The 27,701-nt window shown below is 44.5% G+C and overlaps 2 protein-coding genes across 5 annotated transcripts; one reads left to right on the forward strand and one right to left on the reverse strand.

Moving 5' to 3' along the window:
• carf (calcium responsive transcription factor) lies at positions 1-10,850 on the forward strand. Of its 4 annotated transcripts, none has more exons than XM_027011873.2 (17): positions 1-1,015; positions 1,747-1,877; positions 2,090-2,227; positions 2,580-2,691; positions 2,946-3,075; positions 3,249-3,351; positions 3,555-3,744; positions 4,088-4,208; positions 4,325-4,468; positions 4,557-4,835; positions 5,026-5,182; positions 5,275-5,344; positions 5,718-5,830; positions 6,415-6,592; positions 6,775-7,382; positions 7,462-7,522; positions 10,764-10,850. In XM_027011873.2, the coding sequence occupies exons 2-15, from the start codon at positions 1,758-1,760 to the stop codon at positions 6,867-6,869; spliced, it is 1,950 nt and encodes a 649-aa protein (XP_026867674.2). In that variant the 5' UTR covers positions 1-1,015; positions 1,747-1,757; the 3' UTR covers positions 6,870-7,382; positions 7,462-7,522; positions 10,764-10,850. The 4 variants fall into 4 exon arrangements, with proteins under 4 accessions (XP_026867674.2, XP_026867676.2, XP_035379530.1 ...); XM_027011875.2 differs by having other exon boundaries at positions 2-1,015; positions 3,249-3,330; XM_035523637.1 differs by lacking the exon at positions 1-1,015 and adding an exon at positions 1,026-1,641.
• Positions 7,578-26,830, reverse strand: LOC113578550. Its single transcript, XM_027011878.2, has 24 exons — positions 26,754-26,830; positions 26,341-26,540; positions 24,664-24,936; positions 22,411-22,546; positions 22,034-22,213; positions 21,348-21,514; positions 20,597-20,789; positions 20,207-20,334; positions 19,888-20,059; positions 19,413-19,589; positions 17,850-17,993; positions 17,309-17,440; positions 16,908-16,988; positions 12,811-12,923; positions 12,510-12,593; positions 12,353-12,419; positions 11,960-12,158; positions 10,857-11,085; positions 10,643-10,757; positions 10,159-10,565; positions 9,514-9,719; positions 9,225-9,397; positions 8,829-9,048; positions 7,578-8,579 (listed from the first exon to the last, which is right to left on the reverse strand). The coding sequence occupies exons 2-24, from the start codon at positions 26,443-26,445 to the stop codon at positions 8,399-8,401; spliced, it is 3,882 nt and encodes a 1,293-aa protein (XP_026867679.2). The 5' UTR covers positions 26,446-26,540; positions 26,754-26,830; the 3' UTR covers positions 7,578-8,398.
• Positions 26,831-27,701: the final 871 nt, after the last annotated feature.

The following is a 27,701-nucleotide window of genomic DNA, read 5'->3' on the forward strand; positions in this document are numbered from 1 at the left end:
GGGCTGGACCGAACGGATGAAGAAGCCTCTCATTTTTTGTACATCATTCAGGAAAGACATTAATAAAACTCAGTTAATAAAAATTAACAGTGCAGTTACTATGCCTGTCCTAGGTCTTCAAAGGCAGAACATTCACATGCTTATAAAATATACTACATGGATATTCATTGGGATAGATTCTGTCAAGCACTGGGCTTTTTTCAGTTTTTTTTTAGCATATTTGTTCATCCCCCACTGAAATTAATTCCTGTCTACACCACTGATTTGAAGCCCAGGTACATTTTGTGTTTTGTGGGCTACCGTGGGTCATTGTAGACAAAGTTCACAAGTCCAACACACTCATTCCATCTTCATAGATGCCCCAGTGCCCCAATGTTATTTTGCATAGAGGTTTGGACGAGCTTATGTGAGCCTGCTAGACTTCCAGAGCACTCGTTTCTCTAAATGTTCCTCCTGTGGAGGAACTACCAGCCTGGAATCACATGCTGTTTCCTCTCCTTTTGCAAGTCCAGCGATTATAACAATCTTTTCTCGCTGCTACAATGGACTTGTTGACACAGACAGACTTTTACCACATATCTACTGCTCGCTTGGCAAGGTTAATCCTTTGGGCCCAAAACCATGTTGGCAGATAACATTCCTACGCCCGAGCGGTTTGCTTAATTTCTAGTAGAAAAGGGAGCTCGAAATGCTGCTTAAATTAAGGTACACTTAGTTATTTAAACTTCTGCATTCTGTTTTATATACACAGAGACCATACAGAGCGAAGCTCTATGGGGAATGAATCCTTAAAACGTATTAATTTCAACAATTACGAGCTTCAGGAAGTTGCAAACACAAGACAAACCACGGCAGCCTCAAAGGGTCAAAAAGCTCCTCTACCCCACCGCCGATTCCGCGTTTCCTTACTACTTGTTGGAGGGAACTGGACGAAGACGAGGTTGAGGAGACTCGTTCTGAGTTTGAGGTCCACGCGTCCCGCAGCCTCGCTCTGGAGCTGAGCTTCGGTTTAACGGTCGGGGGTTCGTTTGTTACTCGCGCTCGCTCGTGCTCGCGTTTGAAGTATGTTTTAAACTCGTAGCAGCGAGTTAGCATTATGGACAGCGACATGGCGATAAGACTGAGAAAGCTCGAGGGCTTACTGTCAATTTGTTTCTTGCTGGCTTCTTTTATTAATAAAGTTGCTGACTAGCTAACGTTGGAGCTGTTTTGTGTACATTGTAACATCAGGTAGCGGTGCGCCTCCATGCATTTGGTAGCGAAATGGCCACAAAATCGATAGCTTGCTAAGCTAGTTAGCTGGCGAAGTTCATCAATTGACAACCAGCTAACAGCAACAATGACATTTGACTAGTTAACGATAACCGAGATGAGTAGTTAACTGTCCAAGTATGACGGTATTCTATCCATGCAGTAGTTGCCAAACACATAGCTGCCAATATGACGCGTCTGTTAGACATTGCTGTATATTGGCTAGCTGAAATGTTAAAACAACGTAACATATTAGCCATTACATGTATTCGCTATAACCGTTTGCTGGATAGACCGCTTTGCTGCCTGTGGTTGGTACCCCTGGTAGGTAAATAAACTACAGACCTTTCATCAAACCATCCCTCTCTGTCCAAACAGGGAAGAATTATAGTTACGCCCATATCCTACTCTTTATTTTGTCCCACGTATAAAACGTCTTTCATACACTAACGTAATAACAATTACCGGATTTAGATTGTTGTTTATGTTTTCTAGGCACGTAAGACATGGAGGAGCAAGAGAGAGATTTGACAAAAGCATATGAACTTCAACAGCCTGACTTCAGAGCAGCTGAAAATAGCAGTTTGGACAAAGGCACAAAACCCTCTGAGAGTGGGACGGAATTGGTGAGGCTAGTCAGTCAGTGCAGTACCATTATGATATTAGATTTAAAGAACTCTGAAACACTTGCATAGTGCTTTAGGTGAAATAGTGAAGCTTTTCAGACTAAAGGCTATCATTTAACCTGGACCAAATGATGTTTGGGTAATTGTATCTTTACCGAAATAGCCATGTACCAGTTTGTTACATTCCCCCCACACATTGTGCTCTGTTATAGGAGCTGGCTACAAACATAGATACACACCTTACAGAAGAGAATCCTGCATCTGTTCAGAATTCATCCACAGGTTCACTGCGCACACAGAGTGTTGTCATTTTTGATCCTAATGGACAACCTCTTCGGTGCGAAGACATGGTGAGAATCATCCAATAAAAACTCAAGATGAAGTAAAATGTATCTTCCCAAAAATATGTGGAAAAGTATCATGTAAAAAAAATCACTAATTTAATGATAGTTTGCCAATGGTTATAGAGCGCTACTAGTGTGCAGAATTGCAATATATCATTCTTTAGGTTGTAGTGTATCTATCAACATAAGAAATGAAGTTTGTTAGGTCTGTTTAAACACAGTTATGTCAGATTGGATTTTTCCTCTTCATATTTCTGTTCCAATGTTATTTACAAGACTACTTTTATACAGATGATTTGATGCAAAGTTTTGTGTATGAACTGCATGGCATGTTCTTATACACAGATTTTCTCCTCAGGTCATTGGCCAGTGTGAGAATGGAGAGCTGTATGTTATTCGGTCCAACTCACTTGGAGGAACGCAAGTGTTGCTGCATAATGATCAACTGCTAGATGCTGCAGACCCAACTGGTATCTAATTTCAGCATAGTATACAGTTTTCAGCATAGTATACAGTATAGAACTGATTACTGAACTGTTCATTGAACGGTTTACTGTAGCCTTACATTTGCTTGTGTGCCCTCTGGATAGTTTAGCTGTCACATATTGCACTTAGTTCTTCAGAAAAAAAGTGCATGGACAGTTAGGATTCTCTCTTCAGTTTCAGTACCAGAAGTTGGAACTATTTTTACACATTGTTGCACTATCCTTCCACACCTTTACAGCCACTTGCATAGGGAAACCTAATCAAGAGGACCCGCTAACCCCTGCTGAAACAGCCCTTGACAGTGGAACAAACGCTTTATGCACAGAAGCAGCTCCTGGCTTCACAGATGCTAAGGTTCATGCAAAAAGGTGGGCTTGGTGTTCATATCATGTATTGTTCCTGCTTTTAGGTTTACTTTAGGAGTCGTACCACGTTTCTGCCTACTAACATTAAAACGTTTCCCTTCTTTCCTCTAATTTGTAATATTAGTTTTATGATAAGAGACTTAGGTTATGCACGCATCTTTCATCTTTCCTATTAGTTCTCCAGAAGAATATGTGCCGTCACCAAAGCCTCTGACTGCAGCTGCACCGAACTGGGCAAACAGACTTCGCAGCTGTGAGGTCTGTACAGCAGAACAAAAGGTTAAATCTACATGCACAAAAATATTTTCAAAAACCTTTTTTTTTTTTTTACACAAAGTACAAACGTGAGGAGTCAGAAGCAGTGTGATATAAGTCAGGATGTGAAGTTGTTACAGCAGTAACTCCTGAGTGCTTACCATGTCCACATCTTGCTTAATTCTTCATTTCAAAACTAACTTGTGGACCTTGTGAAACTTGAACAGAAACTTGGCGACTCGTACCGAGGTTACTGTAACACAGAGACGGAGCTGGAGGCGGTGCTGCTCCTGCACAAGCAGCAGACTCACTCTGTGTTTGGCACTCGTCAGTCGCCCTCACCTGCCAAGCCTGCCACTCGTCTCATGTGGAAGTCTCAGTATGTGCCCTACGATGGCATCCCCTTCGTTAACGCCGGTGGGTGAGCTGCTTGTCACCAGCCCCTTGTCACATTTGGGTGACTGCTCCATCGCTCAGTCACCGAACATTCTGCCAGTAAATGTATTATGCCATGCTTTGGTCCAGTCGCGGTCTTGGATATCTATTGCCCTGCAGGGTTTAGTCCCCCTCCATGGTTCTAATATTCAGGTGCTACTGAAGGCATTGATCAACTGGATTTGGGTTAGAGCTGAACTTTGCAGGAAAAGTAAATCTCCAGGAACAGAGTTGGGAGCCCCTGCTTTTGTGTGCTCACTGTGTAATCATGGAATTGTGTAATTACTGTGTGTGTTTTCTTAAGCAACTCACTTTTGATTTTTAGGAAGTAGAGCCATTGTGATGGAGTGTCAGTTTGGACCACGGAGAAAAGGGCTCCAGCCCAAGAAAGGCAACTTACAAGAAACCTGTACAAATATTGATTACAAAGCGACCTGTCCTGCCAGGTATTTTAAATTAGCTCGGTCAGACTGAAGATATGTTGCTGTTTTGCTCTTGAAAATAAATGTTGGCTTAAAAATGACAGGACTAAACCTTTAGTACTAAACATTTCCTCCTTCAGAATCTATATTAAGAAAGTACGGAAATTCCCTGAGTACAAGGTTCCAGTTGACCCCAAAGTGGACAAGAAGGTTGTACGGCAAGAGCAGGAGAAAGCCTTCTTCAACCTAAAGAAGAAACTGTGGAACACTGGAGGTGTCATACGGTATACTGATATCTGAGATCTACGCCCGTTACCTAACTTGGGATTCACTGTCCTTAGCACAATCAAATGTTTTATTCTTTTACCACAGGTATTACATTCAGCTCCCTACCCAAAAAGCCCACCTGTACCATGATGTAGACACAATTATCCTACCCCCACTCCCTGAGCAGCCTGATCTTATGAAGGAGGAGACTGAGGAGGAAGAACAGGAGATGATTGGAAGTGAGGGTGCGGAAGAGGAGGAAGATGGAGAGGCACAGGGTGGTGGTCCTGTTCCATCTCGCCTGCACCCTCTAGTGGCAGAGAAGATCCGTGTGCTGGTTGCACAAGGGTGCAGCCAGGTCTATGCTGTCCGCAAGCAGCTGAGGTATGCAGCGTGTCATTCCTTTTGGCTGCTTTCAGTACCTAGTTTTAAGTGGTCAGGACTACAGGCTACTCAGTGTTTAATGGACTGGTGTCACACACTGAATTTGGAGGGAAACTTACAGGTGGGGAGATGTTCTGACACCTCCTGATTTATAGCCACCAACAATAAACTCTTACTTGCATTGCATCAGGAGGTTTGTGGAGCGTGAGATGTTCAAGTCGAATGTGGTACCAGAGAGACACAATTTGTGCTACTTCCCCACTGTCAATGACATCAAGAATCATATCCACGAGGCCCAGAAGTCCCTGCAGCTGACAGATGGTGTGCCTGCCTCTCCGGACGCTGAGGTGCAGACATGAAGCCCCAACATGCCTCTCTAGTCTAGAAATGGCTCTGAAGGTTTTGGACTGATTTTGATGTCTCTGTTCAACACTTACAGTGGAAGACAGAGAGTGAGCACCTCCTTACAGAGACTGTGACCCTGACACTCACGCCAGCTTCTATTAATGGTAGTATGTCTGTTGGATTGTTAACATAACTAATATATTTAAATATTTTATCATTCAACCTTTTCCTAAAGATTTATTTACAAATTATAAGTGTCTTACCAAGCGAAGATAGCTTTTGTGGGGCAGATCATTTTACTTATTTAATTTCATTACTTGGTGGAAACAGAATTGTCTGTCAGTGCAATCAGACAGTTTTGTTCTTTGAAATGTGTAGAAGTAGGCTAAATAATTTGTGGCTAGAGAAATATTTTATATATATTGCCTATATATAGGACATTTTCACACACTAAGATAAATATTGTTTTTCTGTTGCGCAGTATTAGAAAAACCTCCTCTTCTAGTCTCCATCATAATATCAGGCTTCTCTTCTTAGTGAGCTCTCAGAAGGAAGGGCTCTTAGAAGGAAGCCACACTCTCTCTCCTGAAGCTGTTCACTTCTTCAGCTCTCTCACGTCCCTTCAGCCCAAGATATTTGCACATTTGCAGGTAAGATCATCCTGACACCTCTACTCAGAATTACACACACACACGCACGCGCGCGCGCAATAGAGGTCACCCATGTACAGGATAGAGTTACAAAACTGCACTATTCATCTTTGGTGCAGGAGTTTGGGTAATCCTATAGGTATTTGTTGCCAACACTGTGTACTAGTTTATTGGAATAGATTAAGGTTAAAGACAAAATATGGAATTTTTAGAAGCCATTCAATCATTTTATGAAGGTTCTTTTCAGAGAGGAATTCAATATGTCTGGACTTCCTTGACATAGTTACCTGGAACATGCATTCTCTGTTTGGACTTCATTGACGCAATTACCTAAAACGTGTTGAACGTTAGAATTAAAAACACCAAGGTATTTGCACTATCAGTCCTATTCAGAAATGTTCAATAATATTATTTTAGATAAACTTGAGTTTATTCTTGTATGGCAGGGTATCCAGCTGCAGTGTGCCACATGTCCAGCAGAGGGCTCTCTTGCACCACAGCCTATTTCAGCAACAGAGCCCTTGGATCCCTCCAATCCCTTATATTCTCAGGCTGTATTTCTGAGTCCTGCGTCTTTCCTGCAGTCTACCCCCACAGTAGGGGAGGCTGTGTCCCTGCCTGAGCCCCCTGCCCTGGTTGGGATAGGACAACTGGTGAGCATCTCCACCATGGAGCCTGGGACCACCGAGGCTGGTGTGACACAGATCCTACTGGAAGACGGACAGGCAATTCCAGTGCAGATTGTGGACCCATCAGGCATAGGTGAGACACAAAGCAAGCAAAGCACGTCCTTCATCCTTTCCTTCTTTAGAGGCCCAGTCATAGTTAAGACTCAGGGGAGGTTTTGTGGCTATCCATAATGTATCAACAGTAATGAAGTGATAGTTTTGATTTCATGGCAGGTTTGACTCTTGTCAAAACAGAACTGCTCTCTTCTTCCTCAGCGCTGAGAGCCTCGGCAGAGGAAGTTCTGATGAGAGAGAGCAGCGAGACGAAGCCCATGGACATTTCACCAGAGCCACTCAGAGACCAAGGCTAGCGTGGCCCCGAGTCACGGGCCAGGGCCCGCTGTTCTTTACAATGACACTGAGGACTGAATCACTGAGTGTGTTACTGACTGAACATGGCACTCTATGCAATATTTCTGTATGTTTTTATTTTCCTGTTACATTTGAATGCTTTATTAATTTATTGAGTAATGTGGTGGAAGAAGCAGTTGTGCATTAAATGCTGAAATGGATGAATGAGGCACATATGACGCACATCCTTCATCCTTTCCTTCTTGATCTCTATCTGAAATGACTGTGCAGATTTACTTACAATGGTAGCGCTTTTCCGATTCAGCACACGATCCGAAGTGATCGCGTCAAGTGTCTCGAGCCTGTAGTTGATTACTAAGTCAATATGCTAGGTCTAATGTCTACGTCAGTTGAAGTCTGTCTTCAGTTTACTATTAGTCTGCACATTTTCACTTCATTGAAGGGCTGAAATTTTTAAGATGAAGACGAGAACACGGTTCCAAAGGGATAAACCAATTCTTCCAGACAGAAAGGTAAGACATTCTCCTTTTAAATCTACTTCAGCATGTGACTTATCCTTGCTTATTACATGGTCTCTCTCTCTTTTACCAGGGTGAATGCCAAGTCCCTGAGATTTCAGTGGAGATGACATTTATTATCAGCTGCAGAATAGGTAAGACATCTTGTTAGTGTGTATGGAAGCTAACGGTTTGACAGTTACTCAACAGTGGAATAATTTCAATAACCTAATAACATTTTACCATTTGCTCAGATTAGATGGATTTACCACTTACCACACATTGCTGATGTTCGATTTCAGTTGGCATAGGGTCTGGTGGGTTTGTGGAGACCCAAGGCCTTAAATGCATGCAAAGTGTTCTCATAGACATAAGACAAAAAAGTCATAATGTGAATTGTTTTCTTTATTTGGTGAGATTGTTCAGATTTTTTTTTTTTTCTAGCCACAACCTACTCTGTCATCATTCTGTCATCAACATGCCCTCTGTCATTACACTGAACCACTGATGAGGCCTACCCTCATTCAGCTCCATCACTCCATCTTATCTGTAGACTCTCCATGTCCTTTGATTTGTTGTTTGTACATAGAAATGTGTGTGGACTTGTAGAGTACAGAAGTTCTCTAAGAAGAATTCTTCATTGCCCTGCACGGTTATGTAATCGAGTGGTTTTCTGAAGAAACCCTAGCCTCATTTCCCCGTGTTACTGGAAGCTTGTGTAATTTGTGTATTTTCTTTTCTTTTTATGTTCAGTACTTTGTACCATTTGTGTTCTTTGTTTTAAGTGCTTTCATATTTTCCCAAACATTAAGTATTATGTAGGAAATGGAGAAATATTGGTACATTTGTAAAAAGGTTTGAAAAATCTAGACAATTTTTTATGGCATTTTCTCATTGTAGTTTTATTCTAATCTGCTATATTGTTAGTATAACAATCAACTTTTTTGCAACTCGAGTCAACCCAAACTGTCCGGCACTAGAGAGACTGGGTCCACAGCCTGAAAACAGAAGAATCTGAACTATGCAGTCTCTTAACACCCGGACTGTGTGTTCTGTGTGCTGTCGTACCCTTCCGCAAAGTCCAACAGCTTCAGTATGGTGAAGTAGGAGAAAACCCATGGGCGAGAGACACCCTGTGTTTGCTCCAGACCCCCGGCCTCTAGGAATAGCCCCCTGTGGAACCTGAGTTGCTGTTCCAGAGCAGACCTCTCCCTGAAAGGGAATAGTGTAGCATATTAATTGGGGTCTCCCTTTTGGCGCTGGTTCCAACGAACCATGTCTGAAGTCCTCTCCTCGGCCGTAGAGTAACTAATGACTCATCTGCCCTGTCACTGTAGGCCATCGCTTGAAACGGAAGCGCGTTAAAGAACTGTAGTGACAGGGTTGTGTCTTCAGACTAAGACTGCAAAGAGAGAACTGGCCCCGGCACTAGACTGGAGTTTAGAGGAGAAGTGAGAATACCTGTTGAGCAGTTCAGCCAGTGCTCTAGCCTCCTCTTCCTCCCGCCTGGCCACCTCGTCCTCTGCTTGCTGCCTCTCCTCCTTGGCCTTCCTCCTCAACTCCTCTTCTTCCCACCGTCTGCGCAAGTACTCTAGTCTCTCGCTCTCCTCCATTTCCTGCAGTCTATTCCACTCCTCCTGCCTGCGTGTCTCCTCCTCTTGCAGCTGACGCTTTATCTGGGCTACACACCCCATAGACCCTCAGTTAGCCATAACACTCTAATCTAGGTGTCATGCTGACAGGATATTCATGCTTGTGTGAAGAGGTGTCTAATATGGAGGCGGTGTCTGCGTTGGATGGCGTATATGCAGGTAGGCAGTAGTGGATGATCGTGGGTGTTTCAGAAACGCTGTGTACCTGCCCTTCGCTGCTCCTCTTCCTGCCTCTCCCTCTGCAGACGCTCCAGAAGCCTCCTCTTTTCCTCCTGCCGCCTCCTCTCTCGCTCCAGCACGGCCTTCTCCCTTCTCAGGCGTTCTCTCGCTCTCTCCTCCTCTCTCTGTCTCTCCTCTACTTCTCTGAGCTTTCTCAACCTTTAAAATCAACCATTGAATTGGGATGTGGTTAATTAGTGTTATCATCAACCAACTCATGGTTTGGTATTGCCTTTTTGATGGGAATCTTTTCGAATGGCTCATGAGTGACATACCTGGCCTGCTCTGCTCTCTGTCTCTGCTCCTCCTCTAGCTCCAGCTGCATTCTCTCCTCTCTCTCCTCCCGCTCTTCCTGCCTTCTCCTCTCCTCTTCTTTCTCCTTCCTTTTTCTCTCCACCTCTAGGCGGCGCTGTTCTGCCTTCTGAGTCACCACTGCAGTCTTGCTCTCCCTCACGTTCATGGCCTCATCGTTGCCTTTAGCCTGAGGAGATGTAATCAGTTTAAATCAGAGATACTAAGCTCTGCCCCCGAATCAAATCCACTCCTGCATTTTGTAATAACCAGTAGTAAATTGAACATTTGATATATCTAGTTGGTCAACTGGTTATTACCAGATATTACAAAATCGGAGTCTGGGTTTTTGTTTTAAGGACCAAAGATTAGCACCACTCAGGCTAAAGGCAGTGAACAGGCTGTGAATGCCTTGCACAGTGCTGTTTCTCTTCACTCTTGCGTGTGTCAGTAATGAACACCCTGACCCTCACAGATGCTTTGAAGAAACGACAATAACCGGTGACTGATCGAGTGGCGACATGCTTTGTCAGATAGGTACCACTCTCTTTCAGGACTGCTGCTTTCAGGACTGCGAAACATTACAGCGCATCACAACACCTAAAACCTTTTTTAAAAAAAAGACTCACATCAGAACTTGATAGAGACTCGGAAGGCTTCGATACAGGATGGTGCACTCGGAGCACCATAGCCGACCGGCGGGGTGTGGGCTGACTGAGTGAGGGCGGAGCCGGGCTACAGGGCCCGGCCTCTGCTGCTGTACTGGTCCTCTGAGAGCTCTCTGTCCCTGCAGAGAACTGCCAGTCAGCAGAGCTGAGTGACCTGGAGGAGCCTGTAGTCAGGCGGTCCCCTCGGCAAGCAGAGAGCTGCTCATCGTCCGGACCTCGCCCGGAATCCCCACAGCAGTGGTCGCGGTCATCGGCCAGGTTTTCCTCTGGCTCTTTTACTTCCGTGTCGGAGGCTGTTTTCACGGCTCTCTCTGGACTGCCTGCTTCCTTTTTGGTCTGCTGTACTTCCTGTGATGCCCTCGGTTTACCTAAAACACAAGAGAATTAAGAACGACCCAACGCTCTGGGCGTTGATGATGTCATGTAAACCAATAGCAGAACTTACCCACAACAAATGCTGCTTGACCTTTGACTTTCTTTTTCACTGTTTTTGCTTTGGTCTGTAACTTTGAGGGCTCTCTCTTTGGTTTCTCATCCTCCACCTTTGTTTTCTTTCTCTCCTGCAGACACCCACAATAACAAAAGGAACGAGGAAACCAGGACTGAGAACGCAGAGGTGATTAATCACTGCCGATTCAGTAATTGAAAGCGCAACTCACTCTCATCAGACTATCAGGAATTGGGTCTGCAGTGACATCAGAATCAAGTGACTCTGTGTCTGCGTTCATCTGCGGAGTCTTCTCCTCCGAATGCTTGTCCTCTGTAAATCTTCCCGGGTGCTGATCATGCTGACCGGTTGCTTGGTCTCTCTTTGTCTTCCTTTTCCTCTTTTGGATGTCTTCCTTTCCTCCACCTGCTTTCATGGCCCGAATGTTTCCTAGACCGGGACTGTGGGAATCAGAAGGGAGAGCCATAAAATACTTAGCTGCAGTCATATGGTGGACAGCGATGAAAGTTTAAAGTGAAATATGGTGCAGCAAGGGCGAGGGAGGGAGGTTGGTGGTGGGAGAGATTTACTGATAAAGCACTCTGACGGGGAGAGGCGGTCTAATCTGGGCTCCTTCGTTCCCCGGCAACGAGAGAGACCGTGTCCGAAACCCGAGACGCAGTCAAAGAGGGATAGAGACTGAGCAGGAGGGGATGGGCGAGAAAGGAATGCAAGCAGTAATTAGACAGGATATTAATGAGTGAAACCTGGCAGAGCCAGGTTGCTTGACCTTAGCCTGACCTTTGACCATATGTCACGACCCAGTGTGTGTGCCCATAACAAAGGCATGGGGTGGGGGCTGATAACACAGTGGTGTAAAGTAGAACGTGAATGAAAAGGAAGAGAAAGAAATGTGGAGAGAATACAGAGGGGACAAGCTAAAGCTGGGATGGATATACTGGTCCAGACTGGGATAAAGTTGGGTTATTTTAAACTGTTTCAAGGTCTTCTTGCTGTAATATTGTTTAACCAGTATGTCTAAAATATGTGCATTCAGGCTGTGCTTGTATTTATGTCTTTGAAATGGTCTGCAAAATAGATTTATTTATTTATTTATTTATTTATTCCCCACAAATAATTTTTTTCTGAAAAAAAAGTATTAATTATTCCAATAGAAAAACCACCATTGTTTCACCAATCTTATAAAAAGTTCTGTTGTTATTGTACTAAATATGATTTACCACATTTTATGTGAGTCAAAACGGACACAACAAGATAAACAATATTGTTAAGCGCATTATGGAACAGTATAAAATGCGCAACAGCTTTACTTACACAGAAGGTTTGAATGACTCCATCTGGGGTTTGGCCTTTACTTTATGAGAAAGTTCCTCTGCAGCTGTGGGCTTGGGAAGAGCTGTTCTTTGAAGGCTGCTAGCAGACGTCGATTTGGACTGTGGTGACCCTGGTATCCCTCCACCCTCCGGGTGTAGACCCTGTGTCCTTCCTCTGCTCTGTGTCTTGGTATTGGCCCCTGAGGAAAGAACCGCAGACCTTTTTGTCATATGTGAGTATTCTAGAAACTATGGCCAAATGTATAAGGCTTCTCTGCTGACCTCGGATCAGGTCCCAGAAAATAAAACCATATGTAATGTTAATGGGTAGGGATTGTATATCGATATCGATAGCCAGTATTACTAGGCGAATACAGAACCGGGCGCCATTTACCTTTGCTGTAGGGCTGGCGTTCTGGAGAACGTTTCACCCTCCCTGAGCCTATCTCTGGTGCACAGGCCTTGGAAATTAAGAGATGGATCAGATAAAACCATATTAGACCAGACCAGGTGCTGAGAACATTTAAGTGAGATGGGACACACAGACTCACTGGCGCCTCTGTGACTCCATTCCCGTCGGTGTCCGAGGTTTTCGCCTTCTCCGATGCTTCGGTGTAGTCGGGAGGAGCTCTAGCCTTGGAAACCACACAGACATACAGCGTGATCATCATAATGCGTTCACCAAACCACAACCCGTTATTCTTAGTTTGGTCAGCACATATTTCTTCCCAATCCGTTTCATAGAGCTGCCTGGTACCAGTGCAGCTGATTCTGTTGGTGAGGAACCCTGCATGGGCTTGGGGACTACACTCCATCTGTCTTTATGTCTCAGTCCTCCTCCTAGGACGTCACCGTTTGAGCGTGTTGCGTGCAATCATGACGAAGATCCTCATTCAGGCCTTTCATAGGAGCAGCTCGTCTCTGGTGACCTGGTCCAGCCTCTGCTTCACTGGCACTCGCTGCTCCTGGAAGAAGAGGAAAGCAGACAGGATTGATTGATTGATTGATTGATTGATTGCTCTCGGTTGTTTAGTTCGGAGAAGTGGGTTTTAGCAGGCAGGTCAGTGATCGTGCATTAGGTGCCACCAGTCGTCTGCACCAAGTAGGAGTTCATAATTTAGCCTATATTATAAAAGGCATGAAATATACAGAAGTTGTCTTTGTATTTTTTCATAAAGCATGTATCACAGAGTGAGCTGGTAACATTTTCCATATCCTTTTGGAAGTTAATTTGAACAAAATACCTTTTTATCCCCCTGTTGCAGTGCCTTTCTGATCCCAGTTTACATGGTTCAAAGAGAAAGCCATATTGCTCCCCTGAAAACACTAGTTTCTAACCTAAAAACATAAATATGGCTTTTCATGTCTCCCACGTGACCTGTGATGTCACATACTACAGAACACAATTCTTACAGTACTGCTGAAGAAGCCAGTCTCATGCAAGAGATGTTCCTCATGGGCTTCGAAATCATCAGTTTACACCTGTTACACATTGAGCAGCGCGTTTGATTGATGATGATTCGGATAGAATATTTTTAGCACTTTACTGCCATATTCAGAGGACAGAGCTGGAATGCCATCCAAGGAATGCTATCAAACAGTAATCTCATCTATGCATATTTCACACTAAACTTGGTTGCATCCTTTTAGCAGTGTAATTTTAGTCCACTAGGGGGAACTGCAAGGTCTACAAAGGAGAATCTTTGTAACAGCAGCTGTACTGTCTTTAAACTGTTTATTCCCATAACACTTTAAGCCTCCACTAAATTCAGCCTCATCAGTGACACAGATAGTAGTAAACCTGACATACAGCACAGTTAACACCAGGACTGACTCCTTTTTTTTAAGTGTATTTATCCACGCACGGCCTCGCCCGTGCGCGCGCATGCACGCACACACACGTTAAAATGTCAGATGTTTGTTTTATTTACTCTGTGCCTCGGGCCCTGAGAGACAAAGTGAGCATGCTCGGTGTTTGCCTATAGGGCCTGTGGTATTTGCTTTACGCCTGTGGGTAGTAGATCAGACCCAGCAGAGACCCAGCAGCCTGCAGCCTGCACATTCAGACACAAACAGACGCACAGGGGCCAGCTCGCCCCGCACCGCCGCACCGTTTATTTTTCAACGAGTCTGTCTGTTTTAATGGGTTCCAGGACCACTTTGAAGTCAGGGAGGAGGGGAAAAGGGTGTGTTAAGCAGATAGACTGAAGGGGGTGGGGGGCGAGCAGGCCTGTTCAGGCTCTGCTGAGAGGAGCAGTGACCCCATCCTCCAGAGAGCCATGCTGCACTTTGTTCCACATTTTCGGGGAAACGCGTTTGCAGTGAGTGAAGCGTCGGCTGTTTCTCTCCATGCTCCACTCATCTCCTCAGCCCCTCTGATCCCACACACTCACACACTCATCGTCTCCCATTATTCATCCAGCATGACTCAAATCCCATGTCATAGCAGGAAAAATGCCTTTCTCTTCCACTTTTTCTCTCTCTACTATTTCATTCGGTTTCACTCACTCTCACTTTTTTTCTCTCTACTGTCTCATTCTGTTTCACTCTCTCTTGTTCTTGCTCTCTCCTATCTTGTTTTGCTCACTCATACTCTTTTTTTCCTGGTCTCTCACTTTGGCTTGATTTGCCTTTTTCTTTCTTGATCTCACACTTTCACTTGATGTTTCTCTTTCTATCTCTTTCTCTCTTTCTCTCTCTCTCTCTCTCTCTCTCTCTCTCTCTCTCTCTCTCTCTCTTTCATCCCCCCCACCTTTCTCACTACAAACCCCTCCACCCCTGCTGGACCCCTTTCTATCCAGCCACGGGAAATGGAATCTAGGCCAACACATATCGCGCTAATGCAAAGTGGCACTTTTATTTCACACCTTTTCTCCTCAATCAACCTCAAGAAAGGAGTACCGTTAGCTTGTGTAAATGTTAGTCCGTTTACCATTGTCCTTATGGAGTGATTTAAACCCCCCAAGCCAGTTAAGAACTGTAATATGGGAAACTAAAAAAAAAAAAAAACTTAAAAAAACTCAGTGAATGCACTTCATCACGCCATAGGCATTCTTTTAAGTAGGCTATTGTTCATAGTCATGCAAGCCTCTTGGAAAAAACCATGGAAAAATCGTGTACTAGTATGTTTGATGTCAAATTTTAAACCGGGGCATTTCTGACTATTATACTTCTGTTTAATTGCTCAGTCTTACTCTAAAGATATTTTTTTTCTGAATTGCCTATTACAGTTTGAGGGCTCAATAACTCATGTCCACTAGAGGCCAGTAGATGCTTTTGGCATGCTAGGTGACCCAACTGTTCAATACTTAAAAACACCAGTTACCTAGTAAAATAGTTTCTAAATTAACCTGAATCAATTAATGATTTAACATCAATCAATCTTTAAATCAGTGGAACACTTGTGAACGGACACATCTCAGTAATTCATTTCCATCCATTCATAAAGCTTTTTGCATCCTGGATGATCGTGTCTTAGATCTGCAGTCCATGCTTATCTCAACTTCAAATAAACAAGCCAGACTAGAGAACATGACTGCTTTCTTCTGGTGCTTACTCTTTCCAACTCAACTTTCCGAGCAAGCTATCTATAATGTATGCCACCCTACACGTCATATACCCCACATCGCAATGCCTTGACTCTGCTGCACCACTGGCTATTTTTGGTTATGAACTTGTTAGCACATTGTCGAAATGTGCAGACAGCCAAAGGCATCTCCTGGTAATCCCAAGGAGAGTTGGCTTCAGAGTTCTGGGTAGCATTTATAATTGTCTTTGTGAAATGATAAATTAGTGTTTGAACTGGTTCAATTGTGAAACCAGTTTTATGGCAAAGAAGAGCTTGATATGTAGCAGCTTCACTGTTGCTTGTATTATAGTTTTTATTCATTCGAATCAAATTAGACCGCATATTTTGGTTTTAGAACTCGGGGTAAAATTCAGAACATTTGAACGTTCACTTGTGTTTGAACTGTTGAATTATGAAACTAGTTTTATGGCAAATATCTACTTGGTATGAACAAACTTCTCTGGAGCTTTTATTCCAATTTTAATTCCTACTCATTAAATCTAGAATGCATTTGACATTGGGGGGTTATTCAGTATCTTCAGGCTAGCCCACGCCACATGGTCTTCTTAAGCAGTGTTTCAGCAAATGTCTTCCACATAAGTTCTTATGTTGTGACGCTTTGCGGTGCAGTGTACAACCAATGTTCGACATTTGCTAAAAGAATCTTTATTTAGAACATGTAGGTTTCTAAGGAGGCCCAGCTCTGGGGGGGTGGTTGGTGGTGGTGGTGCTGTGGGGGGTGTTGAAGGATACAGCATGGGTAGATAGAGCAGACAGGGGAGAGGGGGTTGGGTGGGGGTTTGGGAGAGTAGGTCGAGTGGGGGTTTGGGTTTCTGACCAGTGACAGGATAAAGGAAACAGAGCAGCTCCAGAGGTCGGCTTGAGAAAACACAGCCTCTGTCAGTCACACAGACTCCGAGGCTGGGATTAGGCCCTGGCCTGGGGGGGGATCGGGTTTCTCCGGCCGGGATACCTCACTGCTGCAAAACACTACCAGATGTGGAGTGGTTGAGGGGGAGGGGGACCGTGTGTGTGTGTGTGTGTGTGTGTGTGCATAGCATTCTAATAGTTTTACCTGTATGTATTTATGTGGGATGGAGTGTACCAGAATAGTGTGTGGAGCAGTGGCTGCCTAAAAGTGTGAAGCCTGTAAAAATCCATTCTGTGGCAATACTGTGAGATGGCAGTAAAAACAAACAGCTTGCCTGCAATTTGTTCGCACAGAATGCGGCTGAAGGCAGACTTCAGTTCTGACTACAGAGACTACAGCTAGATGTATCATTGTATCCAAGGTGTACTATCCTATTCCAGCATATTCAACATGTCCATTGAAATTAGCACTAATACGTGATTGTGTTGTCCTGTTTGGGCAGATACTAACCTGTGGGTGGGATCTTCTCCTCCAGGAATATAGTCCAAGGCTGCTCCAGAACTCCTTCAGAAGTTCTCATAATCCTGAGAACTTCAGATAGCGACACATGTGTTACGCAAGTTACTTCGCGTTTTTTTTTGTTTTTTTTTTCCTTTCCTGTCTGGCTATACTGTTTCATCCTTTTGTCTAGATGACCTCTTCACCCTCACATTGACTGTACTTGACCTAAACGTTGCACCGAGTGACTGTGACCGAACTTTCTGTAACATACTTTTAAACAAACTACTTTCTGTAATCATTTTCTGTTTCATGTTTCTACCTTCTTTTAATTCTGCACAGTGTAAGCAGCAGTGGTGACGTTTCCTTGGTATCTGAACACGTGGCGAAAAGCCCGGTAGAGACTTGATTACCATCTTCTCTAGCGCCGTCATCCGGAGCCGGGTGGTCCTCTGTGTCAGTTAGGGGATCCCAGAGAGACAAGCGTATGATTTCCCCAGCAGGACCCATTATTAAGGTGCCCAGTGCCCTGCCCTCCTGACACTCTGAAAACACATGCAAAGGAGTGAGCATCAGAATCGAGAATGAGATAACATTGAGGAAATGATTCCGTTCATTTCTGTGGCTCTCCCCGTTGCCTGTGCTGTAATGCATGGAATCAGCTGTTGATGTTAAATTGCTTCATATTAAGTAGACTGGGTGGAGTGTGCACTGATGTTCTAATGAAGTTTGCATCTCTTGGCTGCTTAGTTTTCTTTGTAAATTCATCTTTTGACTGATCAGAGGTGCAAGCACTGCTATATTACAAGCTGTTCATCCAGTCTATGGTGCAAACGGTGAGTCACCAACGAGCACAGGGCAATATGGGGAACGAGCTTGCTCAGACCCCTTCTGCCAGAGGCAGAAGGCAGAGATCTGGCTTGATCAGGTTTAGAAGAATGTCACGTGTATCACCTCTCAGCTCCAGAGGGAGGCTGCCTCGGGTGATGCCAGACTGAGGCTCTGTCTGGTCTTGTCTGTAGAGAGCCATAGAACTCTGCTTTCCCGGACCCCTGAGCCCTGCGATGGGAGGCAGCAGACCTGGAGCGGTCTGATGCTCTGAAACGGAAGTAAAGGAATAACACTCATTCAGCTCCAGAATAATTCACTGCGTTACCATGATTTACCATGGTCTCCTTCTCTTTTTTTAAGTCTGGAGTTCTATAGTGATTAAAATGTTTTCTAATCAAATATACTTTCACAGTGGAATTACGCGAATCCCACCTCTGCAGTAATTTCATGCAGTTTTTGGTAAAATACTCCCTCTCCCCAAAATGTTTCCAGCTTGGTTGTCTTCAGCTCTTCCTCCTCTTTGCTTTTTTGGGGATGCAAAATGACACAGATGTTCCATAAACTCTGAGGAGTCGGGGTGAGTACTAAAGGAACACAGGTTTGAACACCAGCTTAGACCTTGCTACATGTCATTCAGAATGTAACCCCAGTGAATATCCCATGGCTGCCCCGTCTGTTTTTCCTTCCTCCTTTGGTCTCTGTGCCAGTGTAACACTCTCTACACTTGTGTGGAGTGTTTTGGCCTTGGTGGTCTACCATCAGGACTTAACGAGGGATGGCTAACCTTCAACTGGTGTGCTGTGATTTATCATATCAGCCCCAGAGATCTTCCCCCCACCCCCTTCCGTCAGCTCGCCCTGCCGCTCACCCGTCGCCGGGCCTCTATTTAGGCACAGCGTGGCCCGTGCGAGCCATGCTTGCGGAGGCTGTGATGGCTCCTTGGAGGGAGGCCACGCTCTCCTTTCACTGCCGCTGTTGTAACGCTGCATCTCGACGCAGGCGGCCACTTCGGGCCTGCAGCGTTATGCTTGTTTTGATTCGGTGCACTGATGTCCTACGTGGGCTAATAAGGAGAGGAGGGGTTGTCACCACATCTGGATGAAGAATGAGGAGATGCAAGACCCGATGTTAAATAGCTTGTGAAAAAGGGTATGATTTATTTGCCTTTGCCTATCTTTTCATCCCTTTTCAGAGATGGCGCTAATTTGGACACAATCAGCCAGTAAAGGCATTCGCCCTTCCTCAACGGGTTTCCACTGTGATTGTGATTTTTGAGGCTTAGCCAACTGAATACACCTCAAAGCATCCTGTGGTATTATGTAAAATCCTGGAGTGATGTTTGGAGATGTATTAACCTCCCCCTCACGCTGGCAGAGCGAGTCTAAATCTCTTTTCTTGGCAGCATTCTCATTTATGTTTTGGTTGACCAGTTTGCAATCCTGTCATCACATAGAAACACAATACTGTGTCTATGATTTTTTTAAACAGTTCAAACATATCATGTTCCCCCACTGAGCTGTACGGCATAACTAAAAATAAAAGTTATTAAAATGGTGAAGAATAAAAAATAGCAACTGATGTTTTTCTTTATTCTAGCTTTTGTGGCCTACTAGATAATATCATAAGACCTAGAATACAGACAGGTGTATAATTAGAAGGATTGTGTGTGTGAATTATTCTTAGTACCTTTGTCTTCCTCAGGTTCAAAGCAAATGAGGGGGTCTTGATCACTTGCTTTAAACCTACAGTCATGTTCAAGGGATACGCCCTGTCCCCGTCTGATTTGATCTGCTCTCTGCTCCACATCACTACATAGGACATCGTCTCTCGTTGACTTGTCCTCAGGAAGACCACGAGGCTCATCTGTGACAAAGGCAGAAGAGACAACTCTTAAAGCAGTGTCCCGCAGCTTGCTGTGGAGAAATGGCTCCCTGTCTCAGCCCCCTTTTGCACAAATTTTTTATTTTCTTTTCCTGTTATATTCTGGATTCAGTTTCACAAAGTCACTTGGAAATTCACAGATCAGTGGAGTCGTGTGTGCACTAAGAGAGCAAACACAAATGTGTGGCGTCTCAGGACTGGGACTGGACGCCAACACTGTTTTGTTTTTGGGAGCAATGGAGACTAAAGTGTAGTGTACTATATGGCACATGGGTCTCACCTAGTTCTGTTAGAGAAGGAAGCAGTACAAGGACTTTCCTGAGTACAGTCCTCTCTGAGGGCTTGGGACCTGGGGCCTCTGTGCTGACATCAGGGAAATGTATATCTGGCAACTGCGGCACCGGATCCTCATGGCTTTCCTCGGCTGCGCCCCCAGCCTTAAGCATCCAGACCTTACAAACATGAAGATCCAATAGTCATGAAACTCTGTTTAACAGCCAGAAAGTACGAACACTAAGACAGATTGCAGGAAAAGACGAGAAATATCTGCTCAGTCTGTTCACTGTGCCAAACAGGAATAGCAGCCTCACACGACTTACTCCACGGTCCTTGCTGCTGGAGCCTGCTGGAAGCTCTTGGCTAATGGGAGGTAGATGGAAGAGGCCGTAGCTGGAATCTGGACACACGTTCCCTCTCCGGGTGTGCGTGTTTGTATCGCACTGCTTTACTAAAGCAGGAGCAGAACAAAAATTAGTCATTTATTCACTGGCTACATGATGTGACTGATAGTGGAGCTGCATGAAGTGCAGCATGTAATTAACTGTAAATCCGAAAAAGAATTTGCTGCTCTTTATATGTCAGATGGTAGAGTCTTTTATGCAGCATAAAATCACAAATCATAAAACCATCATTTTCAGGGATGTCGGCGAAAAAGTGAATTTTAGATGGAGACTGTTGTTGTTTATGATGATGGGGGAGGTGGTGCTGACCAGGGCCTTGCAGGTATTCCTCCTCCGTGTGTCGCTGGTCATTACTAAGTCCTAAAAGGTGACTGCTTCCAAAACGGAGGGCCGCATAGGCGGGACTTGGAGAGCGGCCCTTCCCCTCGCCACCTGGCTCTGCTGCGCTGTCTTTCCGCTGAGCATTTATGTCCTTTGGATAGGCAGCCAAACGCTCGGCGACCTGGTGAGTGTGTGCCAAAGCGAGGGAGATAAAAGCTATTGAGGAAAAGGTTAGGGCCTTTGAAGTCAAAGTCAAATTGTGTACAAAGAAAGAAAAAAAAATTGACAGCGGCCAGTGACACTGTGTGATACTGTTTGAAAAAGTTACGAATGATCAGCCTCAAACCGGTGCTCTGCCAAACAGAGGCGATGCCATTTCTATTCATTCTGTTTATTTCTACGTTCAGAGGCCAGGCGCCTTCCTGAACAATAGTGTGAGGTGGAACCGAATGTGGCTTAAGGTCGGGTGGTAAGTTATAGATTGACCTTTCCAGGTACTTCAGCTGATGATATCAAATAAAGGGAAGCGGAATAATGGTCAAGGAATGCCATACAGAACCAGATGCAAAAAAGGTTAAAGGTGGTATCCGTTTCAGTTAGGTCATTTCTATTGGATGCATTGACACCAAATTACTTCTATTTGCCATTTTTATCCTTTGTCTTAAATTAATCTAAATTCAGTAAAGGAAATGGATGGTTCTCTAGCCACTGGTTAAGGATGCAGAGCTACGACACGGACCATGTGCCCCTCAGGTTGTCCCGCCCACTCTTCCTCAGCGCCAGACTCCGATTCGGGGATTGCATTCATCTGAACACGGCGAAGCTCCACTGTGGTTTTGAAGGTCCCTGTGTCTCCGGTTATCGAATGCTCCTCTGGTTCACTTGGCATAAAAGTCACAGTCTCACCTGCAAAGGATATTAAAGACAAATTCAGTGGAAAATGCCGTCTCTTTGCTGGAGAAAACACAAGGCAGAGGTGGAACGAAAAACCATGCTCAAATCTTTATCGCGCAGATTTGAAACAAACTCGAGTTGATTGGCAAACATTCTCCCTTGTGAAGCTAGTAACGTGCAGACCTGTGAGTTTTTGCTTTTCCTCAGGCATGCTCCTGTAGCTCAGAGGCCACGGAGAAAGCAGCAATCTGGCCACGCTCCTTTTCCTCTGGCCATGAATGGCCGGCATTCATAGGCAAGCGTTTGGTATACGTATCCTGAAGATGTAATTATCTCCCGACTGAATGGGAGCCACTGTAATAAAATGATGGACTGAACCAAATAATTCCTGATGAACCGGCTTGCTCGTCGTGTTTGCTGGTATTGCGGTCCGGCGAATCTCACCTAAACAAAGTCCGTCTTTATGACCGGTCTGTCTTTATCTGAGCCATGGGGCTGTTTGTGCACCCCGGGTTGGTAAACACAACGTACCTAGTGCCTGGCGAGGCCTGTGTCTGCGCCATCTGGCTGCCAGGCCTGGGGTGATGGGCGGGAGAGGCCCCAGGGGAGGCCGCCATGGCGAACAGAAGAAGCGTGGCTGGTATCTCACCTGTCCTCCTTTGGGGCACGCAGCGTCTACCTGACCTCGGAAGGAAGTGCATTCCTCCCTACCTGCAAAAAAAAAGGGGGATTCCACATAAAGCCTGTAGAATAAAACGACTAGAACTAGTATGAGAGACACTGTAAATTACGATATCAACGTTCGTTCGGTATTCAGCCTGAATGCAGCATCTGCTTAAAACATTAATGGCCGCATCTGGCACTCTACAAATAACTAGGTCGGCATCTGTTTGCCAGGTTGGACTGACCTTCACCTGTAAGCTGAGTCACATGACCACGCTCCTCTCCGGGCCTCCGGTATGACTGCGAAGGATGAGTGGCACATTTACCAGCTGGCAAGAGGGGTTGAGCGAGATTGGAATTGCATCTCCTCTTGGCCTCGGACTGACAAGAGAAAGCCAAATGAAAACTTTTACGCTTTGATGTTCACTTGAATCCTGCAACTGAACATGTTTCCCAAAACATCTCGCTTCTTCTGACGCAAGGAAATATTCTTTTCTATTATTTACAGTCTGTCTGATCTGTCTTTGTAGATATGGTATGTTTTCCCCCCGAATGCTCCACCGTTTTTGTTATCCGTGTATGTGGAGAAAATGCAGCAAGTGGAAGCCGCTGCCCTGGTGCGTAATGGAGCTCTTTGGATTCACTCCCCTGAAATATTTTGAAATGAAGGGTCCTAAAAGGTTTTGATCCCCAGAGTTGAAAATTTACAGCATTAAAGTGGAACCAGGTGCTATCGTGTTAAAGGGTTCGGCAGGCGGAGGCCTCGGTGTTCTGAAAGCTTTTACCTTAAGAAACCCACAGAGACAAAAAGCAGAGGGAGGACTGGCACTGACCCACAGAGGCTGTCCTCTGTTTATATAACATTCCTGTTTAGTTTTGTTTTACTTGCACGCAGAGTTTGGTCTAGATTATCTCTGATGATGTAGTGATTATTCCTTCCTTTGTCTGCGTCTCATCATCTGCCGGTGGAAGAATGACCATGCTTGACGTGAGCTCCAATACACAGCGATAAGCAGTGCGAATCCGGCCGTCCCGATATCCCGTCTGCCCGGGACACACCTGTTCTGTTTACATTCAGCTGTAGTGTGATTGTGACAGATGGGGAAGCCATGCGCACAGGCCACCCACACTGAGGGCCCCGCCTCCTGTCTGGGGCGGATCCCTTTCCCTAAACACTCTGATTACCACATTCAGCCTATCGCCACCTGCACCATTCCCCATTATGGCCTGGAAGTCTGTTTGGATCACCCACCGCAGCTGTTTTAGGTGCTTCTAGCAGTTTCCCTGCACTACTAATCTGAGGCCAGTTTCGCAGTTTGTCTGACAATTATTATCTTTAGATTAAAAAAAACCAAAAAACAGTATGAGACTACATGTTGAAACATGCTCAGAATGAATTTTACTGTTCTGATCATAAATTGATCTTCATCCTGTCTGTGTGGCAAAAGGATGTTGCATAGAAGGACGCTGTTAAATTTGCATGTGTGTGCATTTTGCTTGACTCTGTGATGCACTTGTCTAATTCTGCCTCTACACATTCAAGGAGAGAACCATTAATCTGCATATAATTAGGCAACTGCCAACAGCCTGCACCATATGTTCAAACAGGAAAGTGAGCAGACAGACTTTGGACTCTCTGCATATATATAAAAGCCCTTAGGACAACTTCATTAAGATGTTCAGCTCATGTCCACCTCAGGCGATTTGGGATAATGCACTTAAACTGGCACTTTGATTGGCTGGGAATGTGAGGAAATTGGAGACACCTTGAGCGGAGAGTATGCAGAGAGCCTGTGGCCTGCAAGCTTATCAGTGCAGTACAGGTGCTGCTGCAGCTCCCTGCACTATCCTACTGTGAGATTATGGAATCAGACAGAACGTTAATATACAGTACACCGTCACTCTGCCTTAAGGACGGGGTTAACTCTTGGGACTAGAATAGAGCTCCGCTACCTGACCCGGCAAACCGGTACTGCCATGAAGGTCCTCCTCCTGACCTGAGCCTACGTTTCAGCCCGGCTGGGAGGTTTCCAGCCGCTTGCCCTCTCTCTTTAGTTTACGCCACACTTCTCCTTCAGCCAGCCGCAGGGAGCCCACCTCCGCTGGGCCTGCACAAAGGCTCGCTTGTGGCAGACCTGGACCTCTTAACTGGAGAAATCTGACAGAGAGGGACCTGTTTTTAACATTGGACTAAGCATCGTGCAAGTGTCAGCCTTCCTCTTTCCTTTTTTCTTTTTTTTTTTTTTACTAATCTGGGTTTTGATGTTTTGTATACCCCCCCCCCCCCCCACTGAAAGTTCAGGCAAAGAATTTTTATATGGGCCATTAAAAGTTCTGAGAGAGAAACTCATTTTCACAAGCGTTCTATATCACCATCTTTTCTTTTCACATTAGGTGAAATCCACAAAGCTACTCTGCTACCTTCACTATACTGTACTCACCATTTCAGTGCTTTTTGCTTTATGGTTTATCCTATACATTGGTGGCTTAAACTCTACCTGTTTTTTACCATACGCCAAAACGGCTGCGGTCAGATCTTGAAGAGTGTGTAGCCGAATCTCTGCTTCCTCTCTTGAGGCTCTTAAAGCCCTCCCCTTCCTGTTGATGTTGACCTGTTGGCAGCATGTCAGGGCGAGGTCCTCGGAGTAGAGAATAAGTGGGCCTCTCCTCGTGCTGTAGGTTTTAGGGGGTGTGGGCTCCGCTACACTAAGCAGCCGATCACTGCTGCTTAAGTGTAACAGAGGAGGCTGGGATCTCCAGTTAAAGTAGTCCTGGTGGAGATAAGATTATGTGAGGAGGAAAACATCCACTGGTTCCAGCAAGGAGAGGGTCAAATTTGTGAAATAGTGTCTTAATCTGAAATTGTTAATCCCTTATCTGAAATATGCAGTACTTGCAGTGTACTTGCAGGGTAAGTAATTGAAGCAATTGATTGTTGTTTGGCTCTTAATCATTGATTTGAAATGACACAGTGACTATAAGGTTAAACTGCACGGTGTAAATTTCCAATGATACTGGATAAACCACATAGGAATCACAGCACTTTTATACCAAGTCCCCACATTTCAGAGGTTCATATGTAACTGGATGATTTAACACCCTTAGAATTTTTTTGTTATTAGTGCTTGGTTGTAAATCCCTTGCAGTCAGTAACTGTAAGTGCCTGAAGGTTGTGACAGACAGACAACCCTAAGCTGACAGGTGTCTTGCTGGTTGGAGCTCTGCAAGCACTATAACACAGCGACTTCCAGTTCCTGCTTGTTTTGGGGGTTTTGCGATTTCGGTTCTCTCTGTCCTAAGTGAAGTGTATGTGGGGATGTGGGGTTGAATGAAGGAGTAGGTCAGTCGAAAGCACGCCACCTCTCTCTGGCAGAGACTGCTCTCTGTCTTATCTGTTTAAAGATTCCAGACCTTCTTTAGCCAAGTGTAACCTAGCTGTTTTCTTCTTGAGGCTTGCCAGTGGTTATGATGTTGTGGTAAACCCTCCGAGGCCCTGCCGGTATATTTTTCTCTTTATGGTAATCTTTGACGCATCTATGCCTACATCCTGGTTTGTGTTCTTGTTTTCCTTCATGTCTAGAAACATTCTTTGGTCAATCAGTACTGTGGTATTCGGTGGTCTGCCAGGTTATTTGCTAACCTCGCCTGTCGGCTCTTGCTTACGGAGGGTATACAACAGTTCACTTTAACGTCCCCTTTTTTGGCTTCATCTCTTCTTATTTTAAATCTTCACATCTGCTTTACCGATGTTTCTTTGTAATTCACTTGGAGAAACAACAGCAACAGACTGAAGATGTATGTGTTACATCCAGACTCAACTTTAGATCTTTAATTACCTCTCTTGTGAATACGCTATCAACGCTGTGGCAAACAGTAGGCCAAGACACAACTGAGTAGCTAAGTGTTACATATTGTCTCGTACATATTGAAATGGGGATGATTATAAATAAAAGGACTGTGATTTCTTTAAATATAAATACACTTAACAAACATTGTGCCCTTTGATCTTATAGTCATTGTTTCAGTACAAATTGAATATACTGGAATACAATACCAATTCTATCACTCTCCAGTTATTTCTAGAATGCACTCAGTGTGTCAACAGGGATTCAATTCAGATTGAGGCACTTTGACAAATGGTATTGTTTTATCACTGCACACAATACATTAACCACCTCAGGTTCGAAACGGACTTCCAGTCTTCTGTGTTGACCACTGCCATCAGTCGGGACCACTTGGCTATATCCTCGACTCAGGAGTGACAGCACCAACTCCTTCATGTTGGTAGTGATGGAGCTCCTTTCGGCTGACTAAATTCAGAGTTCCTCCAAAATGATACATGAACTGGCAATGAAGACTTTTGTAACGGTATTTCCTGTAGATAGTTATTGATTTTTTCAGTAGATTATTGGCACCGACTGGGAGACAGCAGTAATGGCAAAGGCCAGGCCCACGTTTTGTGTTCATGGAAAAGAAACCTCCGAATAAGAAACAGATTAAGAAATTTCTAATGAGAATATTTATTTCCAAACACGTTTTTGAAATGGAGCCAAAACGCTTTTTCTCCTTCTCACTGTTTTGTTCTTACCTGAGTTTATTTTGCTGCCCTCTACTCCTGCCACCGTCTCTTCAGCGTTTTAGAACAGTTAACAAGCACTGAGTGAGAATCGTCGCTTTCATACTTCGGTGCAGACATGTCCGACCCCGCTGCGAATTACTGTGTTTGCGAGCCTCACTGTTGCTAGGCTCTCCACAGTTCCTCAGAGCAGGACTGTTTTCGTGTTGCCTTGGATGCAACCCTCCTGGTCTACTCTGGCTACCTTAGTTACCAATCCTACCATTCCCAGGCTAATCTGGCTACCAATCCTAAAAAGGTACACAAAAGGAGGGAGAAGTCGCACTAACTCGAGAGAGCAGTCCGTAATGGGTTTCAGTGTTATTGGCTGGGTTACCCACAGCTCTCCTTCACTTCCTGTCAGATGGCGGGCAGGATGACACAACCTCTAATTAAGGTTTTTGGTTGTAGTTTTGTCACTTTTTTGGGATCACTTTCTTCCTCCTCAGTCTGCCCTTCCCTCAGTGTAATTTAAGTGGTCTTATGGGCCATTTTAAAAAGACTTTAATTCTTATATGGTGATCTCTTGTTGTCTATTGTTATTTATAGATGTTTCTAATAAAACTTTTATATATATATATATATATATATATATATATATATATATATATATATATATATATATATATATATATCCAAAGACATTTCTAGGTGAGTAACTGCACTGTAGTAAGAGATGTAAAGATATTCAAAATTGTAGTATAGTACACAGTTTGCAGAGAAACAGAACATAAATACGAGTTATGACTCGTCTAGTATGGACAATGTGGAGGCAATACATGTTACTCACCTTTCTCACCCATTTATTTACTAAAGGCCCTGAGCTGACCTTTTTCAAATGAAACCACAGGGGACGATTAAATAGCAAGTGATTATTTCACAACACCGTCAAAGCTTATTACTGCATTGTTTGTCACAAGA

This window comes from Electrophorus electricus, chromosome 2 (genome assembly GCF_013358815.1).
Source record: "Electrophorus electricus isolate fEleEle1 chromosome 2, fEleEle1.pri, whole genome shotgun sequence".
In the NCBI taxonomy this organism is placed as follows: Eukaryota; Metazoa; Chordata; class Actinopteri; order Gymnotiformes; family Gymnotidae; genus Electrophorus; species Electrophorus electricus.

What these genes read in the sequence shown, in the direction of transcription:
- carf (XM_027011873.2), top strand. Translation starts at nt 1,758, where the DNA reads ATGGAGGAGCAAGAGAGAGATTTGACAAAAGCATATGAACTTCAACAG. An exon ending in TCTGTACAGCAGAACAAAAG is followed by an intron (nt 3,352 to 3,554) that starts GTTAAATCTACA and finishes AAACTTGAACAG; the next exon opens with AAACTTGGCGACTCGTACCG. An exon ending in CATCCCCTTCGTTAACGCCG is followed by an intron (nt 3,745 to 4,087) that starts GTGGGTGAGCTG and finishes TTTGATTTTTAG; the next exon opens with GAAGTAGAGCCATTGTGATG.
- LOC113578550 (XM_027011878.2), bottom strand. Translation starts at nt 26,445, where the DNA reads ATGAAGGAGTTGGTGCTGTCACTCCTGAGTCGAGGATATAGCCAAGTG. An exon ending in GACAACCTGAGGGGCACATG is followed by an intron (nt 20,790 to 21,347) that starts GTCCGTGTCGTA and finishes CACACTCACCAG; the next exon opens with GTCGCCGAGCGTTTGGCTGC. An exon ending in GAGTCATTCAAACCTTCTGT is followed by an intron (nt 11,086 to 11,959) that starts GTAAGTAAAGCT and finishes TGATTCCCACAG; the next exon opens with TCCCGGTCTAGGAAACATTC.